The sequence below is a fragment of the Mustela nivalis genome, assembly GCF_964662115.1.
Source record: "Mustela nivalis genome assembly, chromosome: 3".
Classification (NCBI taxonomy): domain Eukaryota; kingdom Metazoa; phylum Chordata; class Mammalia; order Carnivora; family Mustelidae; genus Mustela; species Mustela nivalis.
In genome coordinates this window covers 79,799,991-79,821,891 of record NC_139022.1, presented here as the reverse complement: position 1 = coordinate 79,821,891, position 21,901 = coordinate 79,799,991, and the positions used below count along the sequence as shown (strand labels likewise).

General features: G+C 36.7%; 1 protein-coding gene and 1 pseudogene across 6 annotated transcripts in view; both read right to left on the bottom strand.

Annotated features, from left to right (window-relative positions):
- POC5 (POC5 centriolar protein) overlaps window positions 1-21,901 on the bottom strand; it is a 34,759-nt gene that overhangs the window by 6,021 nt on the left and 6,837 nt on the right. For 2 of the 5 annotated variants that reach the window (XM_082725849.1, XM_082725851.1), the window contains 8 exons: window positions 21,603-21,744; window positions 19,568-19,654; window positions 16,781-16,986; window positions 14,972-15,148; window positions 12,395-12,499; window positions 10,585-10,764; window positions 8,014-8,167; window positions 3,888-4,210 (listed from right to left, as the gene is read on the bottom strand). In XM_082725849.1, coding sequence (XP_082581975.1) covers window positions 3,888-4,210; window positions 8,014-8,167; window positions 10,585-10,764; window positions 12,395-12,499; window positions 14,972-15,148; window positions 16,781-16,986; window positions 19,568-19,654; window positions 21,603-21,744 — 1,374 coding nt within the window. The remainder of the gene's footprint in view (window positions 1-3,887; window positions 4,211-8,013; window positions 8,168-10,584; window positions 10,765-12,394; window positions 12,500-14,971; window positions 15,149-16,780; window positions 16,987-19,567; window positions 19,655-21,602; window positions 21,745-21,901) is intronic. The other 3 variants (XR_014310361.1, XR_014310362.1, XM_082725850.1) reach the window with 3 other exon arrangements.
- LOC309861920 (eukaryotic translation initiation factor 3 subunit F pseudogene) lies at window positions 8,409-9,849 on the bottom strand (annotated as a pseudogene). Its single transcript has 2 exons — window positions 9,840-9,849; window positions 8,409-9,095 (listed from the first exon to the last, which is right to left on the bottom strand). The product of its transcript is annotated as a eukaryotic translation initiation factor 3 subunit F pseudogene (transcript).

The following is a 21,901-nucleotide window of genomic DNA, read 5'->3' as shown; positions in this document are numbered from 1 at the left end:
TTATTGTGTACTTTTACTTTTGACCTTAGGAAAACCTTATCCTATTTCTTACTAAAGTACAAAAAAGACTTTATGAACTGCTGAAGAGTTTTAAAAGCCATATACAAATGTAAAACTGAGTGCAGGTAAAAATATTTTTATGAAAAAATTTTAAACTGAAGTACAATTAAGCTGATAACTATTGCTGCCCAGTCACATTTGAGGGGTATAAACACTCCCAACTCTAACAGGTGTTCTTACTTGGAGGATGAAAGAATGAAAGACAAACTAGGTAAATTTTGACAGGGAAACATGTGGCATGAGAAAAACTGGAGTAGCTAGGAAAATGTCCATGGGTGATAACCTTCACCCAACTAGCTGAGAATTGTTTTAAAATGCCTTTGGTAGGGGGTGCTTGGGTGGCTCAGTCAAGCACTTGCCTTTGGCTCAGGTCATGATCTCAGGGTCCTGGGATTGAGCCCCACATAGTGTCTAGTGCATAGTGTGTAGTACATAGTACTTGGGCTCCCTGCTCAGCGGGGAACCTGCTTCTCCCTCTCCCTTTGCCCCTCCCCCTGGCTTGTGCTCACTCTCTCTCTTTCTCTCTCTCAAATAAAATCTTTAAAAAAATAAAATGCCTTCAGTAAGATGAAAAATACATATTCTAGTAAAGAACAATAAGGACTAAAAAGAAACCTCTATCACTTTTTTGAAATAGTTGTCTTAATTGACTTGCACGTTTACCAAGTCTGCTTTTCGTTTTCAAATAGTTTGTTCTATAATCAGATTGCACTGCAAGTTCTGTTAGATTCTTGCTTTACTTACAAAAAGTGAAATTGGAAATTACAGAAAAAATAATCCACTTAGTGTAGCTTATTTAAAAGAGATGGCTTAATTACAATCTGTGAACCCATACTGGTTCAGCTACACTAGCAAATTAACACTCACACTCATGTTTGAACATTAAATGATGTGTAAGATATGTATATATAATTTTAAAAAATTTTCTGCTTTAACTTTTTTTTTTAACTGACTTTTTGACTAAAATGACCACTTACTGGTCTCAGTCATGTTGAATCACATTAAATTTATCAGCTTAATTGACTTTAAAAATGCTATAAAAATGTAAATTCTAGCATTTTATGTCATATCAACAAAAGCAACAAAATCAAAAGGATTAAGAAAGAAAAGGGAAATGACATAGTTTTAAAACTCATTATTTGATCTTAATAATTGACATGGAGACAAACTTGATTATTGGTTAAGAAACAGGGTTCTAGGTGCACCTGGGTGGCTCAGTAGGTTAAGCCTCTGCCTTTGGCTCAGGTCATGATCTCAGGGTCCTGGGATCGAGCCCCGCATCGGGCTCTCTGCTCAGCGGGAGCCTGCTTCCCCCTCTCTCTCTACCTGCCTCTTTGCCTGCTTGTGATCTCTGTCTGTCAAATAAGTAAATAAAATCTTTTAAAAGAAAGAAAGAAAAGAAAAGAAAAGAAGAAAGAAAGAAAAACAAAAAAGAGACAGGGTTCTGTGGCCAAACTGTCAAAAGTCTAAATTCCAGTTCTGCTGGAATTACTGCTTATATCCACAGACAAGTTACCCCTCCCTCTTTCTAAACCTCAGTTTCCATTTATAAAATGAGGAAACCAGTGCTGGGCGCCTAATGATACCCTCTCACTTTACATTCAGATGAAGAGGAAAGTTAAGAGGGGGCCTCAGTATTACTAAAGAGTTTAAAAATCCAATTGAAACCTGTCAACTATTCCAACTGGGAGTTAGAAAAAGAATAAAGTGTCACCCATTGTCCAGTCTTGTGAACTGCAACATATTTGCTTGTATAACTGCCTAATCTATTTCTTGAAGAGTGCTTTCCATCATGAAATTCTGGCATTTTATTTAACATACTGAGGATGTCTGCAGAAATTAAAAATTTTGCAAAGGGAAGTGTTATTTTACTAGGCTGGCAATCCTCCTTTCTCCAGTTATTTGTTTCTCAGGCTCTGCAGTTTATTCTCTGTAAACAGCTCCTTTCAGCTACTGAAAATACTAAGACTAGAAAAAGTTTTAAATAGTTCATAGGAAGCCTCTGTGATTAAAATGAAAAGAAAGATAACCAGGCCTACCTCACAAATCTCTCCATTCCTAGTCCCAACAATGACAATTTCACATTAGGTAAGCTAGCCAACTAATGTCCTTATTCCTTTTTTTTGTTATTATGGTTTTTTAAAAATAAGGAGACAAATTCAGGTAAACCTGAATCTGAGGACTGTAATTATATAAGGAAGGAAGAAAATTAGCATTATACTTAGAGGGATTTACTTCTGATTTTCCTCTCCCCCTAACCGTAAAGACTGTATTTATGTGAACAAAATTGAATGTGTATCTATTAATAGAGGAGGATGTAGTTGAAAGGGCTGTCTCCACAATATTGTGTCTTTCAGGTTTCAAAGACTTCAAAATTATCTCAAATTATTTCAAAAAGTAACAAATAGGGTGGTAAGCATACTCATTCATTTTCTTCCTGTGCATGTTCAGGTTTATACATATATGCAGATGTACAAATGGTGTAGTCATACTTGAAGGGAATTTTTGAAAAATCTATATCTGTGTATTATCTGAATATGCAACATGAATGACAAACCAGAAATTTAAATAAACACTCACCGTATTTACTTAAATGAAATCATCTGTATAGAAGCACACTTGAAAATGTGTAATCATGAAAAATAAACACAGCTGAACATATGTCAGAGTTGAATTTCAGTGTCTTATTTCTAAGTCAAAACTCCCTCACACATTCAAATTTCTCTTAACAGCTATATTTTTTAACCTCTTTGAATCAAGAGCAAATGTGATAAATAGCAGATCTCAACATATTTTTCCCCTAAAGTCAGTAGCTTCCAAAAGGCAGAAATTCATGTCAGCTGGAATACTCCACATGGGCAGTTGTCTGGCTGACTCAATGCCTTCCTTAGCTACAGAGAGCTGTCCAGGGCAATGGCAGCTTCCGATGGTCTGCCAGGAGAGCTTTGGGACATCAAACCTATTCTGCCATCTTCTTTCCTCTCAGGTAAGTGCTTGGGGTCAGGGAGGAGAGGGACACAAGCAAATCAGAATCATCTCAGGAGCTTTCTAAAACTAGACATGCCTTCGTGCCTAGGGGATACATTGTTTTTTAAAAAGCTCAGCAGAAGTGAGTCTGATAAGTTTGGATTGTATCTCTACTCCCTTCACTTTTGAGAACTGCTGTTTATAAAGAATACAGGTTTAACAAGGGGAGCCTCAGGAGTCAGGACCTTGACATGCTTTGTAATTCTTCCATATTAATTAGTTTGATTAATTCCTTCAGGCAAGTTCTCACACAAATACTCCCATTCAGCAGTTCTATGCCCTATGCACATCTCTTGAAAGAAGCTCAGTAACTAGGAAAAACTACTCCCATCTTTATTCCAACTGTGAATTACAAACACAAACCTACTCAAATCAAGATGGAGTAACAACAGAATAGTATTAATGATATAGCTACATTCAGGGAAAGGGAAAGCTGTAGTTGAATAAGTATTCAAAAGAGCCGTTAATCTTCTAAGCTCTTGAAAATACATATCCATGAGTTCCCTTCAAAATAAAGTCTGTCATCAACTCTTTCTCAAATCTATTTTTCCTGACTAATTCTTGAAAAATGTGAAATTAATAAGTTTTTAATTCTCACTACTGTAATAGAACTCTCAGCCATTATTTTCATTTAAAATTGTTTTAGCTACTTCATATATTAACTATTTCTATGGCTGGGCCTAAATACCATATAGAATTTTCCTCCATGGGAAAGTATGTCCTAACTGAAAAATCTCCCAATATACATGCAAGTTTTGAGTCCCTTTCCCCACACAGGCACATGTATTAACCATACTGACCATTTCTTCTGGTGCAGCAGCAGCTGTAGACCCAGAGCCAAGAGTTGTAGAAACTGGAAGGTGAGCAGCAACTGTAGACCCGGAGCCAAGAGCTGTAGAAACCGGAAGGTGAGCAGAGGAAGCAGAAGTGGCCCCAGCAGAAGTGACGGAAGCAGCGGAGGTAAAAGCAGAGGCGCTGGCTGCTCCCATGGCTGCTGCTGGCGGGGACGGTGGCAATGCAACCACTGAGGGCATCTGAGGGGCCAGAGAATCTGACTGAGAAGAATGTTCTTTGCCTTGAACGCCAGGGCCATACTCTTCTTTTTTATTTGTGAAGTCTATCCCTACAAATTGCAAAATAACTCCATTAACAGTCTTCCAGGTTAAGATTCCTTTTATGCCCCCAACAATGAAAATACATAATAGCTAAAATTTGGTTCTAAAGAAAATGTAGGAATCTGTCATGTATTGCATATAATGTTTAGCATTATTAACTGGTTAATGTTAGCATTAACCACTTAAGACTAAAGACCATTTCCTTCAATATGTGAAAACTAATGAAGATTTGCTCTTATGTAAAAGATTTGGTGAGTGCTGTGAAGTGTGTAAACCTGGTGATTCACAGACCTGTACCCCTGGGGATAAAAATATATGTTTATAAAAAATAAAAAATTATAAAAAAAAAATAAGTATGTATTCAGCTAGGATGTCAGCTGAGTAAAATGTATTCCCAAAACAGCTATTATAATAATATGGTCACACTGAGTCTAAGGATTCATTCTGAACCATTTCATACAACTGCCTGGTATTTAGATCTGTAGAATTTTTTTGATATCCCTATACCCTCTCTTTTCCATCTGTTGTTCCTATCCAAACAAAATCAATATATTTTAAACTTGATTTTTCAGCAAACAATAATAAATCAGTAAATAACACTAAAAATCAGTAACACTAAAATTTTTACTTTTAACTTTGTAAAAGAAATCAGTTCTTGCAAGTGGATTAAATAAACTCATGGATTAGGTATATTTGCACACGTAACTAATTTTAGTGGCACCCTATATAGTAACCTTCTCTCAAAAATGAACCTTACCCTTGGATTAAAGGAGCAACACTGGCTTCCAGAAGCTAAACCAAAGCGTTTCTTCATATTTTATCCCACCTCCCTCCACCCCAGGTATTATAAGCACTGTATAAGTATTATAAGACTGTATCTATGTAGCACCCAACACCAGGGTGAGGGTTTGGAAATTCAGTCACTGAGATGCTTCAGAATGTCTGAATAGAGGGTGTTCTATGGCCCTACATTTAAATGGTTTTTGATGTTATCCTCTTTGTATTTGAAATTTGGGCTTCTGTAAGCCCTTCTCTCGCCCTCTCTTTTTTTTAATCTTTTAATTTTTTATAAACATATATTTTTATCCCCAGGGGTACAGGTCTGTGAATCGCCAGGTTTACACACTTCACAGCACTCACCATAGCACATACCCTCCCCAATGTCCATAACCCCACCCCCCTTCCCCCAGCAACCCTCAGTTTGTTTTGTGAGATTAAGAGTCACTTATGGTTTGTCTCCCTCCCAATCCCATCTTGTTTCATTTATTCTTCTCCTACCCCCTTAACCCCCCCATGTTGCATCTCCACTTCCTCATGTCAGGGAGATCATATGATAGTTGTCTTTCTCCGTGTAATCCCTTCTCTTAGGCTATCTTTATATAAAACAGAGTAACAGTACCTCATTAACAAAGCTGAATGAGGATTATAATTCATAGATCTTTTGAAATCCTTTGATGAGAGGGACTAATTCAATATAAAGTACTGCTTTTTACTTTAAAAGCAAAACATAGTTTTAACATGCTTTTGATAGCAAGTGATTCTGATTGTGTCTTTTTAGGTGGGTGGCAGACTCAATCAGATGTGGAACAAGTACAAAAATGAGTTCTCATGATGGGATTCCCTGGAATAGAGGTAGCTGACTAACTCTTGCTAACGTGGGCTGATTTATGCAGTTCCCTTTTTTTCCCTTTTTTTTTTTTTTTCCACTGTAATTTAATAACTGTTCTCCTTTTAACTGGGGTAAGTTTTTTAATCTGTAAAGCATTTTTCTACTTTCCTAAAACTGCTTTAATATTTGGCAGGTACCATTTAAAGGCCATTTTTATTGTCACATTTGCCTTCTTCATAAAACTTCTAATTTCCAATCTTTAAGATTTAGGATACTATACAGATTTGAGATTCAGGATTTAGGATTTAGATTTAAGATTTAGGATACTACTGAGACGCACTGCAGATCATAGACAGCAGAAAGTCAGGACACACAAAAAACCAAGTATTTGTTCTGCTGTGACAAGATAGATACATCATTATTAAAAACCGCTTTTTAAAAAAACTGCTGTTTTAGAGGAAAAAGGGCCAGAAGTAATTTTATCTTGTTAGAATTAAAATTTTTTTAAAGCTTTTAATGAAATGCCACAAAATTACAAATCACAGAGCAAACCTTACATTAGTTAACACTGAACTTTTGCTTTTGGTAGCTTTACCAACACTACTGCTAGTGTGTCTTACTTTCCTGTCATTTTTAACCCCCATTGTGATGACAGTCATTCAGAACAATTAAGATCCCAGGACTTGGCATTAACTGCAGATAAAAGGAGATTTAAAAGCAACAGGGGCAAAACAAATCATGTTGTATAATTATCAGAATACTTTTTCTCCAAATCCAGTTCTGGATATTTGCCTGTAGGAGACAAAGCTGTATCTGAATTAAAAAATTTAAGATAGTAAAGTTATTAAGGTGGTAGAACACTCTGTCCTAATCAATTCATAATCTTCTTATGTAGGTTATGAGAAACAGGTCTCTTATAATTGAATGTAGTAAGTATAATTTGTCACTTGTGAAATCTAGGATCTGTTAGAAGTAGATAATTAAATTGTTCAATTTAATACATATAACTTGCTAATAATTACAACTGGTGGTGGTGAGTTTGTTTTCATTGTTGACATTCAATTAAAAGACCATCTATTGAAGAAATCAAGTACTCCTTTGGGTATTAGCAAGATAAACTATTCTGCCCTGAGATTCTAGGATTTCTCACTGCTTCAGAAAAAAATTATTGGCCTTAACTTGCTAGTATCCACACCACATGCAATTTAAATAATAAATGTTTGAAGATGTTTTAAAATAAAGGTATGACAACCACAGAAAAGTTATGCACTGGATTGGAATGTTAATGATGTTCAAAATGAAACTGTGTCATTGATAAACTGTGAATCTCAAATATGATTTAATATGAGGATATATCACAAAAAATGTTCACATATTTACATAAAACAGATTGATGTGAATTAAGATAGTGATAATTTTATCATTGCTATCATCTTACATGTCAAAGTATGTTTTATCTTTTAAAGAGCTTCCAATTATATTTCACTGCATTTCCAAAAGAACCCTCTGTGAAGCAGGTGGGGAAGATTTATATTATCTTCTTTGCTCAGAGCAGAATACTAAAACTCACCAAGGAAAATAGGCCTCGGTGCAAATTAGTGGCAAAGACTCTAGTCATGTGCTATTCTAAGCCCTGCTGGAGAAACACCCACATAAACCACACAGACCCCAGCTAATACAGGGACTTCTTTTTTCTTGAAATAAAATTATTTTACTTGACTGTTGTAGATAGGCCTATATTTATATTTGTTGAAAATTAGTTTTAGTTGGGGTCTTTCTTAAAATGAAAATAAGAATTTTTAAAATGGGAAACCATGACTAGATAAATATTTAATAAACAAAATGGTCCAAGGAATTTGGCTACTTAAGAAAATAAAAATTTTGTACTTGAAGGCATTGCAGTTATTAGTTAAAAGAGCCTTATAATACTGTTTTGTATTCAAAACATCATTTTAACACTGAGCCAAAACACTTAAGAGTTGACAGTTTACTTGATCAGATCTAAGATACCATAAATAACCAAAACTGAGTGAATCTTCAAGGCAGATTTAAAACTGGGTATGACACTACCAAGTTAAAAATACCAGACCTGGACAAGACATAGTCATTGCAGAAAATCAGTACTATAGACCACATCAATCACTGAAATCTCCTCAAATCCTTTCTGAAAGTAGGCAGAGAACTTTATACAAAATAACTGACCTGTATCACCTCTGTTTTGAAATATAGTCATGGCTTCGAGATTTAATGCACACACACCCCTCATGAAAGCTTTCTTCATGGAATCTTCAAAGTGCTCTTTTTCTTGCTGCATTCTTTGAATCTCAGCTTTTGCATTTTCCAAAGCTCCAGATAACTAAATAAGGGGAATTTTTGAAAAGAATAAAAAGATTGAGACTCAAGGAAGGATATTAACTAGTCAAAACACAGACTTACACTGTGAAGTTATTTTTTTTACAAAAAGCGGGTTATTTTTATTTACAGTCACAAGGAGTTGACTGACTCAGTGTGACTCAAACCTCAAGGAAACCATTCTACTTCACTCTATTCTGAGTCCTAGGGTGGCCTAGACTGGCCAGAGTGCTGCCTGGGCCCATTCACAGGTTTATAAGTTTCTCAGTGAGAGCAATCTGTGACTCTCTGAGATTGGCCAAGTGGCTGTTGAACATGGTCTCAAAGTCACTGGGAATTATCTTGGGTACTTGGTGACCCAGACTCCTCAAGAAATGGACCGTGGTATTGTCAGCTGACACCCTTCCAGACAGCACATCCTCTGTGTACTGCAATACTATCAGGGCATCCCAGATGTGACCCCATGCCCCTCAGGCTTGCTGTAGATTGCTTGAGAGTCTGAACATCTGGTTGGGGCTCAAATAGGTCTTCATGATCAGGTCGACTCTAATGTGTTCAGTGTCACAGTATGCCTACTTTCACTGTCAGAGGTGAGAACATTACCCTTATGGTACTCTCAGGGACACCCATTAAAGTGCTGACCTAGGCCTTGCTGCTCAGAGAGGCTGGTGCCCACAGTGAGGTGAATAGGGATGGGGACTTCCCTGCCATAGTACTTAACAGCACAGGGTGCTCTGTAATGTCACGGCCTGCTGGGTACCAGCCCAGGATGAGCTCATTTGGAGAGACTTTCTTGTGTAATTCATACACGTTCTTAGTGAATTTCATGCCAACAACTACTTCATCTTTTGATTCACTGGGAGGTACTGAAAAGAAGCTGTTAGTGACTTTCGTTGAATGCTTGTCAACAATTCTCAACAGGGTCCCGAAAACTCAGGCCATGCTTCTACTGCACTGTCACTCTTCACAATGGAGGCCAAAAAGACCTGGCGTGGCTGGACCACGTGGCTGCAGTGGGGAGACGGGAAGAGGGCTGGGGGCTGCACAACAGCCACAGCCAGAGCTGAGCCAGTGCTGGTGCTGAAGCCAGGGGTGGGCTGGGGTTGGGGCTGGGGCTGGGGCTGGAGTGGTGGCAGGAGTCCTTGCTGGCACTGTTAGTGTGGCCCTCTTGTCAAGCTCTGAAGTTATTCTTATGTAAAATACTAAAAACACTTCACCTCTTCCACCACGTATCTCAATTTATTTTAAAAGGTGCATTTCTACCTCTTACTGTCTCTATCAATAAACCATTTTCATTCCTAACCATAAAATCAAGTTTCAAACAAGGGGAATTTCATGCTGGTCCCACCAAAGGTTGTTGATGTGTTTTAATTATATCAAATAGATATGTCATTTCTTTCTTTTTTTTTTTTTTTTTTAAAGATTTTATTTTATTATTATTTATTTGACAGAGAGAAATCACAAGTAGGCAGAGAGGCAGGCAGAGAGAGAGAGGGAAGCAGGCTCTCCGCTGAGCAGAGAGCCCGATGCGGGACTCGATCCCAGGACTCTGAGATCATGACCTGAGCCGAAGGCAGCGGCTTAACCCACTGAGCCACCCAGGCGCCCAGATATGTCATTTCTGACCATAAAACTTTTATGCAGACTATTAAGCAAAATACATTAAAGCCACAGACGGACTCTCATCTCTTCAGAAAAAAATACCCAAGTGCACTATTAACAGAATTTTTCTATCATTCTTTCTTTTTAACTAAACATCATCTATAGAATTTACAGGGCAAAGTGGCATTAGGTACAATCCCATAGGCCAAATCTCAAGGGACTGAATTTTTCTTTTTCAAGTCATCTTGAATTGCAGCAAATTATTTATATAATGAATATTATTTTTAACGTTAAGAACTTAGTCCTATAATGATGAAAAAAGGGTTTTCTTTTAATATTTGATTTCAAGAGGCCCTCTGCATTCTTCACCGTGGTTTTTATTTAATTTTGGGTCTCAAATATTTTCCCTTGGAAATAATGTTTGTTAATAAAAGTCAGTGGGAAAATGACTTCAATTTATATGCAACTACTTATGAGAACATAATTTACTTACATTAACATAAGGATAAACATTTTTGTTTTGGGTCTTTATTTTTGGCTCAATAAAGGCCAAGTAAAGAAGCATAAGAAAACATGCTTTCTTAGAAATGTAAGGGTCTACAGGTGATTTCCAAGGGAAGTGTATATTCAAGAGAGCCAACTAAAGTTTGGAGGTCAGAGTTAAGTTAGTCTTAACTAGTGTTCTCTGCCAGGAAGTCTCATTTGAATTTACACAGCAGTAAATGGAACTGGAGAAATGGGTTACTCTGCCTAACTATAAACAGTATTTTATCTTTTTAATTTTTATTAAAAGAAATTGAAAGTATAAAAAAAGTTTACCACAGCGACTCTGGCTTCATAATCATTGGAAATCTGGACACAAACTTCTTCTGCTCTTGCTTGACAAGCTCGTTCTACCACATCTTTCCACTGTTTCTGTACTATGGATCTCCAGCCTTTCCAGACTTTCTTCAGTAAAGTTCTCTGGAAGTACTGGTCAGCTAGTTTACCTTCATAGGCCTAAATGAAAGTAATATACAACCTCAAAAACACAGTAACTGATAAATATATTGGCAGTGATATTAAAATACATAATGTAACCCTGAGGTAAGCAGTGTATAGTTATCATCTAATCCTGTATAATCATATTATTCTCATTTGCAGACAGAACAGGCTTAGAGAGAGGTTAAGTAACCTGCCCAGGTCACACAAATAGAAAGGGAAAAGCCAGCCCCACCTCATTTCAGAACCTAAGCTCTTATCCTTATATCACTGCTGTATGCTACCCATCAAATTAGGAGGAAAAAAAACAAAAACAAAAACAAAAGAAAGGAAACGAGTAACTTGACATTGGCATTATTAGTCTGTATCACCTTTCAGCTGAAAGCAGGTCTAGGCGAAGGACAGAGTGGCTGCAAGGCTGAGAAGGTGGGGCCTATGGCTTTAGGTGCCATTAGTACTCTTCCACCTGGTGGCCACCGCCATAAGCAATGCTAATTTAATTCAGACACTTTGCCATCAAATAGAGTGCCAAATAGATCCAGATAGAAGTATATGCCAGTCTTCTTTTATCAGTGGATTTAAATTCTTTTGAAGTAGTTCCAATTTCAATTTTCTTAAATTTGAAAAGCTATTCAAAAACTGATGGTAGCCTCAAGTATTTCAACTAACATTTAAACATAATATATTCTCATCATTTCATTTGATAAATAACTTTTAAAATATGCCATTCTCATTTAAATAGCTCTTTTCAATATGTGTAGGTTACCAGGATTAATAAAAAAACAATGAAAGCATAAGAAAGTATCCTTTAAAGAGAAATCCTGTTCCATGATAGTAGTAGCCTTTTCCTTAAGTATTAATTTCTTAGAAGTAAATGCACAGAGATCATTCCATGGCTCACATGAACATCAAATAAAACACACACACACACGCACACACACATATCCATCCATCCCCTATGCTCTTGAGTCTCTATACTGTCTTCCTGTGGGATATACATATATTCTCATACTTTTCCACTTCTGATCCTGTCAGAAGTATCAGAACTTACTATTCTTGATTTATATTTACTCTGCTATCCTGATTCAGCTCTTATTAAAATAAAGATGTTCAAGTTTAAATTATAAACAAACTAAAGAATTTTTAAGAAGCTATATAGACACAGTTTTCTTTGATTCTCATCTCTAAGGCAAGTCTACACAATAAACACTCACACAATTTTATAATATATTGATACAGTACTGCCTCTTTATGAAGAAGATATATTCAGGCATTTCTGAAGGAAAAACAATATAATAAGCATATGATATGTTAAAGATTATAAATTCTTTCTCCTCATAATCACATCTGACATTAAATTTGTTAAAGGGGCTCCATGACAAGGGCATCTATTAGTCAGGTAAGATCCTTACTAACTTACTACAAAGTGGGAAATGAAAGATCAATTGACCTATAAAATATAAGAGGTGTTTTCCCCAAACTACACTAAAATTCTTTGAAATAACAGCAACATTAAATTATAAAACTCATTTTGATTAGAAAATAAATCTTTCATTAGCTTTAACAATAACTCTAAAATGTGATCCTAAACCCTTTTGAGTTTCAGAAGTCTAATATCTGTCAGTTATCATTTTGTTTTTATACTTACATCCTGTCTGCATTTAACATGGCCAATTCGCCAGTGGAAGAATGTTCTCATCAACTCTATCCTTTCCTTTTGCTTGCCTATGGCATGAGATAAGCTAGAAATCACCTGTAAATAGCAATTAACTCAATTATTGTGTTGTTACAATAATAGTCATTTGTAAAGTGATTTTCTCATGTATCAAAAAATGCTCAAGAGAATACTTATGCATCACTTGTATAGTCATCCAGTTAACCTCTTTATTATCTGTAAAAAGGCCAAAAACCTTGACCACATGAATGCACTACATATCAATGAATGAAAAGGAACAAAAGAAAAGAAAGAAAAATCTTCATTATGTGTATCTTGGCAATCATAAAAAAAAGTTTAGATATATAAAAATTAATATAGTCATTGACATTTAATTCAAGAAAGACAACTACATATTTGAATATATTGCTACATATACACAAAAGTCCCTGTTCACTAGACTTGAGGGCAGCAACCAGGGTTTTAAACATCTTTCTGGGCCCTAAATACTTTTGGTACTTTGGATTAGAAGTTGCTAAGGATTTTCTAGATTCAACAAACTCAAAAAAGCAAACAACAGTTATACTATAATGTTCTTCTTCAGTTTTTCCTGTTCTTTTTTCTTTTTTTAAATCTATGAAGACTTTTAAATTTTATTTTTTTATTTTTTAAAAAGATTTTATTTATTTATTTGACAGAGAGAGATCACAAGTAGGCAGAGAAGCAGGCAGAGAGAGAGGAAGGGAAGCAGGCTCCCTGCTGAGCAGAGAGCACAATGCGGGATTCGATCCCAGGAACCTGAGATCATGACCTGAGCCGAAGGCAGCGGCTTAACCCACTGAGCCACCCAGGCACCCGACTTTTAAATTTTAAAACAATATTCTCTCTTACAAAGAACTGAGAAGCCAAAATATATTTTTTAAATTGGCCACATTCAAGCAAGATTTAGTAAATTGGGCATATTTACTGAAATACATTTATTCTGGTTGTTCTTTAGATAATTTTCAAAAGTGGAAAAGGGTATACATGCTAAGACATTAGTAATATTCCATTTCTTGAGCTCTATAGTGGCGCATAGCTGTTTATCTTATTCATTTTCAAACTGGACCCATGTACACTCTTGTGTGTGATACTTTGAAATTGAAAAATATATATTTAAAATATTTTGGGGTGCCTCGGTGGGTCAGTCAGTTAAGTGTCTGCCTTCCTCAGGTCATGATCTCAGGGTCCTAGGATTGAGCCCTGTGGCAGGGAGCCTCCTTCTCCCTCTGCCCCTCCTGCCTGCTCATGCACTCTCTCTCAAATAAATAAATAAAATCCTTAAACTCAAATATTTTAAAACCTTAGGACAGAGTTTTGAGGGCAATAGAGAAAATGACTGATGTTAGTATCTGATGCTTCAAAAAGTAAATTAAATAAAATGTTTGATTCTATATAATACCCTGAACGCCAAAATATATATTTTTAAAAATATATAATCTTTATCTAGTTCATTAAAACAGTAAATGCTGCATCTGCAGACAAATAGCTGAGGCATTGTCTCTGAAAACCACCGTGGCGGGGGAGGGGCGGGAAAAACAGTGGATATATTGCCCATTCTGCTGTTGAAGGTGCTGTCGTGAGTACTGTCGTGAGGTACAAAATTAGTGAAGACCTGAACCTCACTCTTTTGTTCTTAAGAGGCTAGAGGAAAGTGAAGTACAAAGTATTCTCTGTGTGGGGCGTCCGGGTGGCTCAGTCTATTAAGCATCTGACTCTTGATTTCAGAAGTCATGATCTCGGGGTGGTAACATTGAGCCCAGTGTTGGGCTCCTCTCTGGGTGTGGAACCTGCTTGAGATTCTCTTTTTCTCTCTCCCTCTTCCTCTGACTCACCCACCCTTTGGGCACTTGTACTCCTTCTTTAAAAAAAAAAAAAAAAGTGCTCTCTGTGTCTATAATAATAGGAAAAATTTTTATCAATGAATAAAGACATATCACAAATAAAATGTGATATACTTAAAATGGTCCCTAGAAACATAGTTTAACATGGGGGTAATGCTGGTTCCATGATAATCTCTTAATAACAGTTAGGAAGAAAAAGACTGGGGAAAACAATTAAGTATCCCAATATTTAGCATGCACTTTTAAAACTTTAAGCACACTCATGGTGGTGACAAAGATTAAATGACATGACCCTGGCATGTTTAATAGGATGAATATATCTTATTTCTATGCATCTGGGTTTTTTTTGTTTTTTGGTTTTTTAAAAAGATTTTATTTATTTGACAGACAGAGATCACAACTAGGCAGAGAGGCAGGCAGAGAGAGAGGAAGCAGGCTCCCCGTCAAGCAAAGAGCCAGATGTGGGGCTCTATCCCAGGACCCTGGGATCATGACCTGAGCTGAAGGCAGAGGCTTTAACCCACTGAGCCACCCAGGCGCCCCTCTGTGCATCTGTTTTTGTTTTTCCCAGCTTCTGAAACAATCTTCCCTTTGTATCTCATATGACCTAAATAATCTGTTCCTGGCATTTATTACCTAGCAAGATCTTTATTGCATCTCACTTAAAAAGAAATGTAAAAGTGAAGACCTCATCTTTTCTCCCGATGGAAACTTCATAGGCTTTTTGCAGCTCCTTCAAGCTGTTGATCTGGTTGCACAGTTGTTTTAAGTGTGCTGCATGTTTTTCTTTCTCTTTTTTCATTTCCATTCGGTGCCAGTCAATAAAATTAAGTCTCCATTTGCTTAGTTCAGATATGATGTTTGTCTGAAAAATACACCAGCAATTAAGCAGTTTGTTTAACATTACTTCTTAAAATTACACTGAAATTAAGAAACATTAAAGATAATCAGAACAAGCAATCAACATAAGAGCTATTTATAAAAGTCCCTAATGAAAATGTCTTCAACAGCCATGACTGTTGTTCTCAGTTCACATTCGCCATACTAGGGAAATGAATTTTTTTCCTATTTTAAGTTATTTTGTATGAAACCTTGTTGTTCTTTAAAAGAAAAACAACCTTCAGGTCTCCTTCACTAGTAAACAGATACTTTGTTTATTCAAGGACTTCAATGTCCATATTAAGATGGCCCAGGGAAAGCAGAAATGTAGGCGTATGGCTGAGGCTCAGCCATAGGACTGGGAAATTACTTAGGTAGAAGTGGATATTGGAAACCATGGGACTGATGCTTTCTTCCTCGAAATCATTTATCACAAAGGACATTGTACAACAAACTGCTGAATCTGACCCCTTTTCACTCTACTGGCTGGCATAAGTAAAAATACCCAAAAATTATGTTATCAAAGAAACTAGGTAACAATATGATTATCTGAACCTAGAACAAATTAAATGACTGGGAGTGGCTACTCCACTGAACTCACACCATGATTAGAAGGATGAAACCTGTTCCACAGGGGAAAAATGGTAACAACTATAATGAAAGATTATTTCTAAAATTTATAGTTTTAAGTAGTAGAGAAATATAAATGCCATAGAACTCTCATGACCATAATTTCACTGTGAATGTGAAATCAGTTGTCTCAAACTATGTTTCAGAAAAACTGTCATTTTCTGCATTATATAGTAAATAGCAGAAAAAAAAAAGAAAAGCCATTTCTGTAATACTTTGTTTTATTTAGAGGCCAATATTATCACTAAAATAATCAGATTTTGTAGTCTTAGCAGTTACACACCGTGGTTGCTCAAAGCAGCTATAAAATGAATACACGTTGCTAAAATTGGATCTTGTGTTTCCTACAAAAGGAGACGTTTCCCTTCTTCACAGCTATGATATGGTCAGGCTTCACTAGGTGTCTGTGTCACACATAGGCTGAGTCCTTAAAAACATGAGAAATCCAGTGGAAACCCATAGTAGCTCTTTCTACTGAAAAGTATGCTATTCAAAATGTGGGTCCTGGACTCGCAGAATCACCTGGGAGCTTGTCAGAAACGCATATTCTCAGGGCCCTGGTCAAGACCTGCTGAACAACAAGCTGCTGCTTAACACAATGAGCCGTATGGATAATAAAGACTGAGAAATACAGATTTAAAACACTGGACTGATCGGGGCGCCTGGGTGGCTCAGTGGGTTAAGCTGCTGCCTTCGGCTCAGGTCATGATCTCAGGGTCCTGGGATAGAGTCCCGCATCGGGCTCTCTGCTCAGCAGGGAGCCTGCTTCCTCCTCTCTCTCTGCCTACTTGTGATCTCTCTCTGTCAAATAAATAAATAAAATCTTAAAAAAAAAAAAAAAAAACACTGGACTGATCTTCTCAAAAACTCTTTAGTTTTTAATTCTTTTCACAAAATCTTTCGATTCAAAGAAAACAGTGAGTACTGGGATCACAAGCAGAACTGTTATCCTACATATTAAACAACTGTAACTGAACAAGTGTAATACCTTAAGCCCTGAACTCCAAAGATCCAGTACATTTTCCATCTTCTGAAGGTTTTCATCTGAAATAAGAAAATCGCTCACAACGATTTCATGGACGTCTGCATGACTAGAAATAGATGCTGGTGAGGAAGAGTCACCTAAGAGGTTAGAGCTGAAAAAATCCATGACAGGGTGTGAGGGTTTCCTTGGTGACGACACTGGCGATGACCCTGGAGAAGAAGGAAAGGTATTGTGGTCAGGCTGGAGGATGGATAACCCAAATGTAAGGAGTTCTAATGGAGGGTGACATGTCAATTACTCACCGAGGTGGAGTAAAATGCAGAGAAATGACCTCTCAGTGTACTTACTTTTAAATTGCGCTTAGGCTGAAATTAATACTGTAATTTTAGTCCTGTCACTGATTGAGGACTGACAAGCATGAGATGCCTCCTACCCTCCCTCCCCAAAATGACCTCTGTCCCAATCAAGGATGCTTCATATATCCAGTTCCAGTGTGAACTGAAGGTATTATCATCTGTATCATCATATCAACATTTACTAAGTGCTTACTATGTTCCTGTAATAAAAGTGTTGTAAAGATGTGCTCTCCTAATACATGCTGGTCTGAGAGATAGGCATTATTATCTCCACTTCACTGATGAGGAAACAGGTTCAGAAAGGGTTAAGCAACTAACCAAGGTCCCAGTGGTTGTATACAGGTCATTACTACTTTATGTAAAACACTGGTATGTGTTTTAACACGACTAAAATTCAACTCTCTAAGTAGAAAGAGACTAGTACATACTAGTACAGATAATAAGATAATCAGTTGTAAGGCACACTGTTGGCCTTCAACATATGGGTGAAAATATGTACATATATATGCATACATATAGGTCTATATATGTATGTATATATGGATATCCTATGGATATCCTATGGATATCCTATGGATATCCATATATACAATACATACACATAATTCCCACCCTCTGCCCCTATACATGGTGGAAGGGGGGGGGATAGAGGGATGGGTGAAAGAGCCAGAAGAACTGGCATCTCCTTTTAAAAAGCAAAAAATAGAAAAGGTTACTCTTTTATCACATGTGCATGCTGGAATTAGAGACTATTTATCATCATTTCTCACAATACTTCAGTTTTGTTATGAGGGTCCTAACAACCAAGATTAAAGGCCCTCCCTATCTTCCTTAGTGAATGAGATGAGTCAAACAAAGATAAGGCTAGTACAGAACTTGTTACTTAAAGGTAAATCAAGAATTCTTTGTGAAAGGGAAAGTCATTCCCTATTATATATTTTTACATAAACAATTTATCAACAAATGGTTTATGCTAGTCAAATATGAGATACTACCTACCTATTCTGAAGAATAATCCCAAAGAATAAAAGCAGAGAGACAAAGTACATGAATGTTTTCTTTCACTAGATTTCACTAAGATCAGGACTTGTGGGAAATGTAAGAGGCTCTGCTTTTTATTTTTTATTTTATTTTTTTACCTTTTAAAAAAGATATTTATTTATTTATTTATTTGACAGAGAGAGAGAGAGAGCACGAGTAGGCAAAAAGGCAGGCAGAGGGAGAGGGGAAGCAGAATCGCCACTGAGCAGAGAGCTCGATGCGGGGCTTGATCCCAGGACCTGAGCCGAAAGCACAGACTTAACCCAATGAGCCACCCAGGTGCCTCTTTATTTTTTATTTTTAAACATATATTCATTTTTTAAAAATAGAATCACATAAATGAAGAACTTGAAATGTCCCCCAGGGATTACACTGCCCAAGCCTTTTATTTACAAGTGAGAAAACTAAAGGGTAAAGATATTTCTTATGCGATGGCTTAAATGGCCCATACATTATATAACATTGAGTCACAGGGCAAGGAAAATGTTCTATTTTAATTATTTTAAAACATTCTGTGTCAAAGGAAAAGTTTCAGTCCGGGGCTAGTATCCTTTTATAACCGCTGTAACACTTGCTCCTCTCTCCTTTCAACAAAGAAAAGCAGACTTCAGGCTGAATACAACACATTCACCAGCGGTATTCAATCAAAACTTAATAACTGTGTTATAGTTTCATTTATTTTTACCACTTTTTTTTTCAAAGATTTTTATTTATTTATTTGACAGACAGAGATCACAAGTAGGCAGAGAGGCAGGCAGAGAGAGAGAGGAGGAAGCAGGCTCCCTGCTTGAGCAGATAACCCGATGCGGGGCTCGATCCCAGGACTCTGAGATCATGACCTGAGCCGAAGGCAGAGGCTTCAACCCACTGAGCCACCCAGGTGCCCCACCACTGTTTTCTTTTATAAAAAGGGCATATTAGAGTTTTATAATCAGCAATGGCACATACAAATTTTCCTTTAAATGAATTTAAGCAAAAAATGAATATATCTGAAGAAAAAACACAAAAAGATAGAACAAGTGGTATGACGATAGGACAAAAATCATATACAAATACCTGAATGTTGGGAAATAACGCACTGGTTCATGAAAACATTTAAATGGGCCAAACTCTCTGACATCCCAATAATTCTTCTAAAGGATTTGCCCTCTAATCTAGCAGTTTTAAGAAAGGATGCCACACACTGTAACAGATTAACCTGTCTTAATTGTAGTATTTTGGAATTTTATGAAATTATTTTAAACAGTTATTAGTTAATAAATTAGCAACAGCAACATTTAAAAATCCTGCCAATAAGTAATATGCTGAAATTATTCCTCTTACTACACAAATGTTTTTCACCAAACCACACAATGTCATATATTAATAAAAAGAAGCTAAGGAAAAGTCATACCATCTGTCTTTGAATGACTTGAAATATTTAAGTCACATCCTTTTCCAACTTCCATCCTTGTTTCTCTTACAACAGGGCTATTTCCTGCTGAAAAGAAAATTAAAAAAAAATTTTTTTATTAAACCAAACAACTCTCATATTAAATGCCTAAATGCACATCCCTAATTTAAGAAGGTAACAGTATCTAAGATTTTAGAACAAGCAAAATACAACATGCTGGGGAATGAGGAACACTAAGTCAAAGAATAAGAAGAAAGAAAAAAATCTGAGACTTAGAAAACATCTTATTGTACTATCAGGAAGCTCAACTTTACCCACCAAATGCAGATGAAAGAGAATTCAGCCTACTATAGCATTCAATTCATACTAAGAGACTAAGTGGATAAATGGCATTAGAACTTAAAAAAAGCTGTGCTATATTATAACACAGGTATTTCCAGGTGCCTGCTGCTCTTCACTAGTTGTAATCAAACAAAAATGACAGCGGTTCCCCCAGAACAGAGACTACCTCACTTCCACCTTAGGAACCCTCACTCAATATATGGTGAAAAGAAAACAGGAAAACTTCACAAGGATGGCTGTGTTTGAGGCTTATATATACTTTACCAACCTCCACATAGCCTTAAACCAAGCAACAGCAATACCAAGAGGAGAAAATGGGATGATAAATTTATAAATTCTAACCAAGTCTACGTGTGAATTGGGATATCTAAATTCACTGCATGTTGTATGCTTAGTTCTCAAACTCTTTGTGAAAAAGGCAGAGTATTAATGAATAAATACTATCTTGCATGCTAGAAAAGAACAGTCTTGAATCCCAAGTGATGACCCTGAAAGGCTGGAGCTGGGGCAAGGAAAGGAATCCTAAATTGTGTCACTGGGAACAATAGTACAGTAGTAGGGCAGCCAGTGGAAAAGGAAACAAGATTTTGGTGATCACGAAAAGGGTAGAGACACAGAAGGTAAACACATGGATTGATTATTAAACATTTTATGACAGTAGGCAGCACTTTGGGTTTGCTCAGCAGGAACTACAGGCTGAGGTACCCAGTGTAATCAAAACATGGTCAAGATCACTGATGAAGAATGAATAAATCCCAGGGTCCGATCTCTTGAAATCAGTTAAAATTTTGGGCAGAAAATGTTCAGTGTTAGAATGTTTAGTGTTAGGTTCTGGTCCTATTTGATAATCCAATGCAATAGGCTGAAGACTGAAGAGCAATGAAAATTCCATGTCTGCAGAGGGAGAGGAACCAAATACCAGGGCTGTAATTTCCCATAAACCCACAAGCCCACTGACTCTGAGTAGGCTGTGTCCTGTACCTTCAAGGAGAGATCCTTGGAGTTATGACTATTTTTCGTAACTGCCCATTGCCAGGCTCATCTTAGGAGGGCTTTCTGTGCCCTTTTAAGGAATATTTACTTAGGGTGAGCTGTTTCGGATCTTGTACTTTACTGAATACGGAATGGATAGGTGAAAGGAGGTTTATCCTCCTTTTTCCACCTTCCATTCATCTATCAATATACTTCTTGGTATGTATTAGCTTTCAATTCTGTTCCTGACATAGTCCAAAATGGGTTCATCTTTGTGGTGATAATCCAAACAGTCTTCCATACTCACAAAAATGCTGCCGACAAAGTCCTAGCAATGGTTCATAAACTTAGAAGGTTCTGAGGGTTACCTATCTTTAATTTGGGGCCTTGGGCAATTAGTTTCCAAAATAACCCTGGTATATAACCGACTGGAGTAAGTAGAGATGCAGTATATTCCACTGAGCAATATATAATGGCTACCGTGTTGCTTTAACACTATTGTTTTTCATAAAAGTAATAGTCCAACAAAGTTCATATAAAAATCCAGCTGTCATATAAGAGCCAAGAGTAACATTAAAATGGAAAAAGTTCCCCCCAGATGATAGTGATACACAGGACTGAGAAGAATCACTGGAGAAGCATTTTTGCAATCCTAGGTCAACAGCATTAATGAGCTCAGTAACATCTTAAATTAAGAGATATCTTTAAAAATATACATAACCTTGATTATGAAGAATATTATCAATTATAGTAGGAACCCGCACATCTGGCACCACTTCTCCTTTAGAATGACATGGCTGTAGAGCACCTGATTCAATGTTTGGGGTCACGATAGTGTAACGAAGCAGTTCTTCATATTCTTCCTATGAGAAGCCAAGGACAAAGAATGTATTACAATAGTCACAATAGATATTCAGGCAAAGAACAATAAGGCCCAATTAAAAATGTTCTCTACTTCAGTTCTCAAAATAGTATTCCCATGTCATAAGGAATGTGTACTTTCTTAAAAACAGGACAAAT